We start from the raw sequence: 10692 nt of genomic DNA on the forward strand, positions 1-10692 counted from the left end.
AGGGTTGGCAGCAGGGCCGGGGCAGGAGCCAGTGCTGGCTCACAGCCCTGCCTGGCAGCAGCAAGGGGCTGGAGGCCACTGTGCTCGACCACGGACCCCCGGGGACACATGGGGGCAGCTCATGAGGGGCACAGAGGGGTGAAACCCTGGGCTCGGCTCCGAGGGATTTGGGTGCCTGGCTCAGACCCTGCTCCACACGTTCCTCATGAGCCTCCCCATGTCTGGACCCTGCCAAAGGCCTAATCTTTACATGCTTTTAAAATTTTTTTTTTGTTATTATTAGCAGGATGTATTTTTTTCCTTTTTAATTTTGCTTCCTCAAGCAGCAGGAGGTTATCGGTGTCCTGCAGGCGGGAGATACTGGTGGTGGGAGCTGCCTGTCCCGTGTCTCGTGGGTGGACTTGCATCTCTCTCAGCATATGGGGCCACTCCCGGCTCCGTCTGCCATCCCTCTGTCCCTGCCTCTCCCCAGCCACACGGTCTCACGGTCGGAGATAGCGTCTGGCACGGTCAAGTGCAGGTTGTGCTCCCAGCAGAGCTTTTCCTCCACCCTGTAAGGGGTTATCAACCCGTCCTGAAGGAGCTGCCGAGATCCACAGCTGTTTGGTGTTTGGAAACACAGAATGCCGTGAATCATCCACCAAACGGATGGAACAGATTGCAGCATTCCAGTCCTTCCGTGCATGCTGGACCCCTGGAGCAGCGTCAGAGCCTGAAGGCTCCAGACTCGCCTGACAGCCTCATCCATGGTCTCGGGGCTGCTTTGAAAAAGGGAGATGGACAATCCTGAACTGATCCCTTCATCGCTCCAACAGTTTTAGACAAAAATCCTGCAGACACCTTGCCCCGCAGTACAGGAGAGCTCCTGCCCCAGCACGGCTGAGGACCCACTGATGCCCCCAGTGCTGGGGGGGATGCCACGGGCCTGGGGCAGGCTGCGGTTGCTGTCACCCCGCGGGAAGGGGCACTCACGGGGGGCAGCCTGGGACACCCCGCAGAGCCCAAAGCCACCCTCTTCCCCACCAGTGATACCCGTGGGGGGGCAGAGTCCGCAGGGCAGGGGAGCACTGTGAACTTTGCTCATGGGTGTGTGCCGCTGCCCTCCCGGGCCATCCGGAGCGGGGAGCGGCCGCAAGCCCATCACCCGGCGAGGCTGAGCTCGGGCCGTGATCCGACTTAAAATCCCCACGGGTGGGCAGAGCGGGACCCGCGGCCGGTTCGGAGCGGGGAACCCGCGGGGGGACACAGGAGGAGGACAGCCCCGGGGGCACACAAACAGGGACACGGGAGGGGGACAGCCCCGGGGGGACACTCCCGGGGGGACACGGGGGATACTCCCGGGGGCACACAAACAGGGACACGGGAGGGGGACAGCCCCGGGGGGACAGACACAGGGACACGGGAGGGGGACAGCCCCGGGGGGACACCCCCGGGGGGACACGCACAGAGCCCGCCGCCCGCCGCACCCACGCGGCGCCCCCGCCGCGCCCCCGCCGCGTCCCCGAGCCGCGCTCCCATTGGCCGCCGTCCCGACGCGGCGCCGCCGATTGGCCGCCTGTCAGCGCGGCCCCCGCCCGCCAATGGCCGCGCGGCACCGCCCGCCGCCCCGCGCGCCGCGGCCAATGGGAGCGCGCCCTCGCCTCCCCGCCGCTGCGGGCGCAGCCAATGGGCGGGCGGCGGGGCGGCTCGCGCCGCTTTTCGCGGCAAAAAGGATTTGGCGCGCAAAGGCGCGCGGGGCCGGCGCGCCGAACAATCCGGCGGCGGGCGCGGAGCGGAGCCGAGCGGAGCTGGAGCGGGAGCGGGAGCGGGAGCGGAGCGGCCCCGCGCCCGCCATGGGCTGCGCCCCTGTCCGCGCCCTGCCCGCCGCGCCGCCCGCCGCACCGGCGGCACTGGCTGCCATGTGAGCCATGGCGGCGGCGGGCGGCGCGGCGGGGCTGGCGGCGCTGCTGGGCAGCGCCTCCCCGCACCTCCTCATCGTCTCCGCCGCCGCCGAGGAGCCCGCAGGCGGCGGCCACCCCGATACCGACCTTCTGCTCTTCGCCACGCCGCAGCCCGCTCGTCCCGGCGCCGTGCCCAGACGGCCCGCGCTGGGCCGCCCGCCGGTAACCCCCGCGAGTGGGATGGGGAGGGGGCGGCGGGTGGGCCGGGCGGGGGCTCCGGGGACCCGGCGGGGCCGGGCTGTGCCCTGGGCTGTGCAGTATTGGGCCTCGTCGAACCTGCTGTGTACCGACCGGGCCGTATACCCGACCGGGCTACACCGAGCCGGGCTGTACAACGGGCCCGGCTAGATACCGGGCCGTGCTGTATAGCGAGCCGTGCCATGCCGAGCCGGGCTGTACAGCGAGCCGTGCTCTGTACAGCGAGCCGTGCTCTGTACCGGACAGGGCTCTATACCGGACATGACTCTGTACCGCGCCGGCCCGTACTGCTCGCTGCCGTGCCGTGCCCTGCTCCGTGCCAGCCCGTGCCCGGTGTAGCCGGCTGTGCCAAGCTGTACGGCCGGACAGTGCCACGCAGCACCTGCCGGGCCGGCCCTGCCCCTCCGCCGCTCCGGAAGCCGCAGTCCCGGGCGCTGGGCCGTGCTTTGCCTCCCCACCCACGGCCCACGCCGGCTTTGGGGCGCTCCCCGCAGCGTGGCAGGGCGCCCCGCGGCTGGGACAGCCGCCCATCCCTGCCGGGGGTGTGTGACAGCTCCTGTCATGCCCTTCCTGCCGGGATCTGGGGTGTCTGTACCCCACAGTGCTGTGGGGGGGGTCCCCTGGGGGTTCCTCACAGAAACCCTTCATCACCAGTGGAGCCGTGGGGGTGGCTGTCCCTCTGCTGACCCCATCTCTTGCAGGTGAAGAGGAAGCTGAACTTGGAGACAGATCACCAGTACATAGCGGAGAGTTTGCCAGTGGGCCGGGGCAAGGCCAGGAATCCTGCTAAAGGTATCAGCTCCACTCCCTGTGGCTCCCCTTGCCAGCCCAGCTCAGAGCAGAGGTCCAGCAGCCCCACTCTGCTCCCACAGGCTTGTCCCTAGTAGGTTCTTCCAGTCCCTTTGTATCGGTTTGGATGGGCTGTCCCTGGGGCTGGCCTGTTTCTGTCCACTCTCTGCACTTACTGCTGTGCCCTGTGCTGGTGGCATGGTTGTCCTGCCCATCTGCTGGGCACCACACTGGCTCTGTCCCTCCGTGTGGGAAGGAGCTGTAGCTGCCAGCATGGTGTCAGTGCAGTGTCCCAGGTGGACCCGCTGTTACCTCTTCCCTGAGCCCTGCCTGGCACCTCGGTGTTTCAGCCACAGTTGTGGTCACAACAGAGCACAGGTGTCACAGCCTGTGCCAGGTGCCACAATATCCTTCCTACAGGGGATTTGGGCAGCTCACCCCATTGCCCTGAGAGAACAGATTGGGTTTGGGGTGCCAGTCCTGGTCGCTAGTCCGTAAGCCACCTACAAGTGTGGTAGGAGTTTAGTGACCTCTCAGCTGCAGCTCTGCGTTTCCCTTGTGGCTAGTGACACTTGTCCTTGGTGTCTGGCAGGGGCAAAGTCTCCTGGAGAGAAGTCCCGCTATGAAACCTCCCTGAACCTCACCACCAAGCGCTTCCTGGAGCTGCTGAGCCAGTCCCCAGATGGTGTGGTGGATCTCAACTGGGCAGCCGAGGTCCTGAAGGTGCAGAAGAGGCGCATCTATGACATCACCAATGTCCTGGAGGGCATACAGCTCATCACCAAGAAGTCCAAGAACCACATCCAGTGGCTGTATGTCCCTTGGCTCATGGGGCTGCGCCTGGCTGTTCCCTGGGTTGGGGGAGCTCTCTGGGCCAGGCTCTGGGTGGAGGAAGGTCCTACTTGGGTGGAGAATTTCAGGGTGGTGTCACCAGAGCTTCTGCAGGAGGCCAAATGGTGGCCCCTGTGGGGAGGGCTGTGCTCAATGCCACGAGGCTCCTGAGCAGTGTTGGTATCACCTGCAAGTCCCCCTTGGGCTCCCCGGGTCATCCAGGGGAGTGGGGGGCTGCATCTGGGCTTGGGGAGCAGCCTACTGCAAAACCCCTGCACAGCTGGTTCCCTGGGTATGGGGTGGGATGTGGCCTGGCCTGAGTGGGGCACAGGAAGCTGTGGGGGTTGGCTCCTGATGACCACGATGCTCCCCAGGGGCAGCCAGGCCACCGTGGGAGCGCCTGGGCGGCACCGGCTGCTGGAGAAGGAGCTGCGGGAGCTGCAGGCAGCTGAGCGGCAGCTGGATGACCTCATCCAGATGTGCACGGTGCAGCTGCGCCTGCTCACCGAGGACCCCGCCAACCAGCAATATCCTTTGGTTCTGGGGTGGGGCTGGCTGGGTGGTGGTTGTGGTTGAGCCACAGTGTCACAGGCAGGGTGTTTCTCAGCCCACATCCCCGCGTGCCTTCCTTGACCCGCCCCACCGCAGCCTACGTGACCTGCCAGGACCTCCGCAGCATCGTGGACCCCGCGGAGCAAATGGTGATGGTTATCAAAGCACCCCCAGAGACCCAGCTGCAGGTCTCAGACCCAGCAGAGGTGAGCTGGGGTCATGCTCTGCTCCCCCTCTGACCCCCCTGCACAGCCCGGTGTTCCCTGGGCATCCTGTGCCGCCCTGTCTCACCCCTCTGTCACCTTTCCCCAGGCTTTCCAGGTCTCCATGCGAAGCACTCAGGGCCCCATCGATGTTTTCCTCTGCCCCGAGGACAGCTCAGGGGTCTGCAGCCCTGTCAAGAGCCCCTTCAAAGCCCCTGCAGAGGACTCTTCTCCCAGCCATTCACAGCCCAGAGCCTCCCTGCTCCTGCATCCCGCCCAGGATGTGAACATGCCGCTGCTGCCCGGAGAGCAAGGTGGGGCTGGGGACACCAGGGAGCTGGGGACATGAGGGAGCTGGTGTGATGTCACCATGGCTCTCATCAGCCCCTCTGCTGTTGGCACAGGAATTGGGATGATGCTTGGGCACCCCAGCAAGGCAGGGAGGTGGGAAGGCAGGTTCTCCACATGCAGAAAAGCTTTTTTGGGCTTTATTTGGTGAGTGTTGTGGGATTTACAGCTGCTGTCCATCCCCACAGAAGCGCTGCTGCCAGGGCCGAGCACGCTGCCCAGCAAGAGCCCAGAGGAGGAGGTGAGCCTGTCTCCACTGGCCTCCATGGACATCCTGCTGGAGCAGAGCAGGGAGGACTTGGCAGGCTTCTTGGCTGATGAGTTCATCAACCTGTCGCCGCCGCAGGCGCAGGACTATCACTTTGGGCTGGAGGAGGGCGAGGGCATCAGCGAGCTCTTCGACTGCAACTTTGGGGACTTCACCCCCTTGGACTTCTGAAGCTGTGCCTGGGTGCTCGGGGAAGCTGCCAGGGGAGAGGGCAGCCCTGGCAGGGCGGGCAGGGCCAGGCAGGGCAGCCCCTCTGGCTCCAGCGCCCGCTGTTCCTCCCCCATCCCTTTTTGCAATATTTTCTCCTTATCCCTCCAGCCCCCCCAGCCCGGCGGGGGCCGGTGGCATCCCCAGCTCCAGCCCCACAAGGAGGATGCCAGGGTGGGGTTGCCATCTTGGGGGACCCCCTCCACAGGGCCCTAATCAGGGGGAACTGCCCAGGGCAGAGCCGCTGCCCCCCAGGAGCCCGTTCCAGAGCTTTAAGCAGTCCTGTGTATAGATTAATGTTTTGATTAATTTATTATTGTCCCCTGGGGACAGCGTTTCATTTCCGTGGGGGTTTGGGGGGGGCTGTATAGCAGAGTGGGGGTGCTGAGAGTTTTTGTTGTGCTGGGAAGGGGTGATGGAGATGTGGGGGGTGCTGGGCCAGGGCTGTCCCCCTGCGTGGGGGGCTGCCCACAGCCTGGCTGAGCGTGGGGTATTTATTTATTATTTATGGCATGTGGGAGCTCTCCCAGGACATGGAGGGGGCAGGAGGACAGTGCTGGTGGGGCACAGAGGGTGCCACCAAGGTCTCACCAGCACTTCCTGGCTTTGCTTGTGTCCAGAAAGGGGCTGGCAAGGCCACAGCTGTGGCAGGTGGCTGTGGGAGTGGGCACGGGGCTGGATGGGGCTGGTGGCCCTGAGACCATGGGCACGTCCCCTCGGGGGACACAGAGGTGTCCAGGGGCAGCATCTCTGCAGGTGAGCACCCAACGCTGTCTCCAGGCTTTCCTTCCCCTCCCTGTGCAGCTGTTCAGCCTTTTGGCTCTGGCTTCCCATCCCCAGGCCACTGGGGCTGGGACAGGAGGGGAGGGGGTTCTGGGGTCCCCCTGGGCCAAGCTGGAGACGCACTTTCACTTTTACTGCCATTTAACAAGCTTGTGTTCCTCTGAGCTTTGTGTTTAATAAAGGTTTCTACTGACTCTGCCCTTCGGCTGTGTTCAGGTGCTGGGGGTGTGAAGGGTGCTGGGGACCTCAGCTGAGAAACCAAGAGGTTTGGGGTTATTTTGTGGGCTGTTTTCCACTTGGAACTTGAAGTACGTGACCAGGTATGTCCGTACCTGGGGCTGCAGGAGGTGCTTTGGTCCTTGGTGTCCCACACAGGATGGGATCTGGGGCTGATCCTGCCCTTCCTGCACCTCCAAAGAGGCTGTGCTGCAGGAGGATGGCTGATGGGTCTGGATGGGGGTTGCTTTCCTTTCAGCAGCCCCTGTCCCCACTTGGCTCCTCTCCTGCCTGGTCCCCTCCCCACCTTCCCCCTGGTTTTGGGGCAGCATTTTCCTGGCTGTGGCTGCAGCATGGGGCCAGTGTGAAGCCACTCCATGCATCCGCTGAGTTCCCAGCTTCCCCCGTTCACCCCAGCTCTTGGTGCTGCCTCAAGGCACCTGCTGGCACCGGTTTCTGGCCCAAAGTTTGAGGTTCCTGTGTCCTTGCTCACTGGGGACATGGTGTCTTCCAGCAGTAGCGCTGACCCTAGGTGCCCTGATTCCCTCTGCAGCACACCAGGACTGAGGGACATTGGGGACCCCCAGGGAGGGATGCTTGGAGTTGCCAGGGATCCCCTGGCAGCCAGGATGGGGCTCAGGGGGGCCATGGCCACTGCCCCAGCGACAGCCAGGGGTGTGCTGCTTCCTGCCTGTGTTTGTGCATTTTCTCCCCGCCTCCTGCCTGGTTTTCCTTTAAACAGCCTGATAAATATTTCATCCTGACCATGTTGTGTAAGCTCACCCTGCTCCTGCACCAGCAGGGAATGGGATCCCAGGCTCAGGACAGGCTGCTGGCGGGTGCTGGGTGGCACAGAGAGCCCATCACCACTGCCTGGCCTCTTGCCTCCATCCTTGTGCCTCTGTTCTCACACCTGAGGCAGTCCCTGGCTGGCTGTGCTGCCCCTGGATTGTTCTTACAGCTGGGCACGTGTGGATGGCAGCATGCAGGTGTAGGGTGCCAAGCCCCACAGCTCAGTCCCACACACCATTCCCTTCCCCAGCTTTCCCAGCCTTCCAGAGAGCGGCAGCAGGGCTGGTCAGGGCCCTGCCATCTCCAAACCAGGCTGCCATGAGTGACCCCTGTGCCTGAGCGGGAAGAGATGGTGCTTGTCACACTGTCCCCCCTTCAGATGGGGCTGTTTCAGACACGCTGGAACAGTATTCCCACTGCTCCAATCCATGGGACTCCTGCCCCACAGAGCCAGGACAGGAGGACGGGGACCAGGTGGGGAGGGCATGGAGCCTGCTCCCTGTCTGCTGTGTCCTTCATTGCAGGGTCCGTGTTTGTCACCTGAGGTGGCAGGTGCTGGAGGTTTTATGATTTACTGTGGGGTGCCCAGCCCAGCCATATGCCAACTCCTCCTCATCCATCCCTCCCCCTCTCCTCTCTGTAGTTCCGTTGTGATGGATGGTGAAGGTGATCTGCAGTGCTGCCAAAGGGGAGAGACCCCGGCACAGGAAATGGTTTCCATGGGGGCCAGGAGGCACAAGGAGAGGGGAGAGGACTTACGCTGACATCCTGAGCTCCACAAGGCTGTTCCCACAGGCAGCCAACCCTCAGCAGCAGCACAGCTTTGCCTCTTTCCTCTGAGCAAAGGCAAACCTCTCTGATGGCATCACCATCACATTGCCCTCATAGGGAACCTCCTGGGATGCTGGACCCTTGGCACGCCCAATCCCCATGGAAGCAGCCCCGGCAGGGACAGGGCCGTGTCCCACTGTGGCAGCACAGCCCATCCCTGGGGGCTGCATTGGCAGCTCCACGTGAGCCACAGCACCGTAAAAATAACCACTCTGCCTCCCAGGATGATTCATGATGCGGCTGAAGGGCTTCCCTCCTGCTATTTTGGATTGCTGGAGAGGGAGCTGATGATAGCTGCTCTGGAAGAGCACATGGCAGCTTTGGGAAGCAGCCCTGGGCGCTGCCTGGTTTTATTTGCCTGCTCCACAGATGCTTTTCCTTGTCAGGTGAAGCCAGCACGGTGCAGGAGATGGGCACCCTGCACGCATCCTGCCTGCTCCATGGGCTCCCAGCTCCCATTCCCGGGCAGTGTGACCTCACAGGGGCCATGTCCATCCAGCCCTGGCGTGCTGTTGGGTTGCAGTGGTGCCTCCATGGGCATCAGCAAACGCTGTGCAGGATTTGGCCACGGTGCTGAGCCCAGGCAGCCCTAGGGGCTCCTGTCCTTGTGCTGTAGGGTTGGGATGTGGGGGAGTCAGGATAGCTCCACAGTGGGATGAGCTCCAGGACAGGCTGGCAGTGGCACTAGGTGCCCCCCATAAGGGGTTTGTACCTGTAACCTAATCCCCCTCAGAGGGTCCTATAGGGGTTTGGGGTCCCTATAGGCAGGGGTGTCCTGCCCCACCTCTGCATCCCAGCCCACACTTCCTTATTTCCACTTCCAAAAATGTCCCCTTTCTTCCATGAGGAAGGAACTTGGGGCAGTGAAGATCAGCATCGTTTATTTCTGGGCTGCTGTTAAGTGGGTGCTTCCTTTAATTCCACCCCGTTGTGGTGCTGGGGAGCAGAGCAGAGCCCTGGTGTCCCCCACAGCCGGGGCCATGCCCCCCTTCCCTGCCGTGGCTTTCTGGCAGCGCCTGTGGACATTGGGAGCACCTCCTGCTGTCAGCAGCTTTGCTCTGAACTCCATCCTCACTCTCAGGCTGCTCCTTCCCACGTGGAAACCCATGCTGACTCCAAGGGATCCCAGTGGGCACCGAGCATGGATTTTTGGAGCAGATGGGAGTGCAGGAAGCCCCTCCAAAGGGGGGATTTTGATCCATGGCAGAGCACCACCATCACCCAAGCCCCTTCCATGCTCCCTGGCAAGGTGATTCCCCTGTCCCTGCTGCATCCCTTCCCTGTGTTTTGTTCCTGCTCCCATTTCAGTTGGATTTGATGATGGCCACGCTCAACAGCTCCGGCCCTTGGATGTCTCTGCCTGCCTAGGGACAGGGAGAGCCCTGTGCCAAGTGCGGTGAGTGCATGAGCACCCCGGAGCCCTTGGATGCCCCTGCCAGGGCCCAGGTGCGCTTTTACCACCTCTTTTGCCTTGCACACACCTGGAACAGCTGGGAGATGGTAAAAATATTTGTGATGCCGTGGGCTCAGCTTGGAGCGCGTTATCCCCGAGGGAGCAGGAGATGAGGGAGCTCCACGTGCCGCAGCTCAGTCACGTTGGGGTGGGGAAGGAGCTTGGGCCTGAGACCTCGGTTAAGCAGAGCTGAGCTCAGCACTCAGGGTGTCCTGGAGAGCTCCATGTGAAAGCAGAGGTGCTGCTGAGGGAGGCAAAGCCTGCCTGGGATTTTGCAAAATCCAAACAAAACTGGTTCATGCCCCTTTCTCTGCAAGTGAAATCCTGGAATGCAGGCACAAGCCCCCAAGTGCCTGTGCCGGGCAGGGATGGGGGCAGCTCCTCCTCCTCATCTTCCCCAGCCTGCTGGGGTGGGAGGGGGGTTCACACCTCTGGAGGTACCGGGATCCTGGCAGGTTGCTGCGGAGGGAAGCAGCACAGAGCAAAGGCTGCCTGGCACAGTGGGCATGGAGGAGCTGGCATCACCAGGAACTCATTTGGAACCACCCTGACTGTCAGGAGACCACTCCAGGGCCACCAAAACCACAGTGGGACCACCTGTAGTCAAACTGGGGCCAACTGGTACAACCAGGGCTATCCCAAAGCCAACAGCGACTGCACTGGGACCACCTGTGGTCAAACTGGGGCCAACTGGAGCCACAGTGAGACAACTAGGGCTATGCTAGGGCCAGCTGGGACCACCTGTGGTCAAACTGAGGCCAACTGGAGCCACAGTGGGACAACTAGGGCTATGCTAGGGCCAGCTGTGACCGCCCATGGTCAAAGTGGGGCAGCCGCAGGGCCAACTGGGGCAATCAGGGCTATCCTGGGGCCAAGAGCAACCACACTGAGACCATCCATGGCCCAGCTGGGACCAACTGGGGCCCCATTGGTGTGATCAGGGCTACAGTGGGGCCGACAGCAACCACACTGGGAGCACCCATGGTCAAACTGGGACCACTTGAGGCCTCACTTAGGGCACCCAGGGCTACGGTGGGGTCAACAACGACCACGCTGGGACCATCCATCACCAGACTAGAGCCACCCTAGGGCCAACTGAGGCACCCAGTGCTACTCTGGGGCCAACACTGAGACCACCTGTGGCCACACTGGGATCAACTGGGGCTACCAGGGCTACTGTGGAGCCAACACTGGCCACACTGAAACCTATGGTCACACTGGGACACTCAGGGCTGGTCACACAACCCATGGATGGCAGCACACTGGGCTGTACTGGCTGCA

The 10692-nt window shown here is 62.9% G+C and overlaps 1 protein-coding gene across 1 annotated transcript; it reads left to right on the top strand.

The window, feature by feature from the left end:
* Positions 1–1810: 1810 nt before the first annotated feature.
* Positions 1811–6318, top strand: E2F1 (E2F transcription factor 1). Its single transcript, XM_032127303.1, has 7 exons — positions 1811–2102; positions 2840–2930; positions 3520–3739; positions 4133–4285; positions 4402–4516; positions 4623–4827; positions 5050–6318. Exons 1-7 carry the CDS (start codon positions 1908–1910, stop codon positions 5298–5300), a joined length of 1230 nt encoding a protein of 409 aa, XP_031983194.1. The 5' UTR covers positions 1811–1907; the 3' UTR covers positions 5301–6318.
* Positions 6319–10692: the final 4374 nt, after the last annotated feature.

This window comes from Corvus moneduloides, chromosome 17 (genome assembly GCF_009650955.1).
Source record: "Corvus moneduloides isolate bCorMon1 chromosome 17, bCorMon1.pri, whole genome shotgun sequence".
In the NCBI taxonomy this organism is placed as follows: domain Eukaryota; kingdom Metazoa; phylum Chordata; class Aves; order Passeriformes; family Corvidae; genus Corvus; species Corvus moneduloides.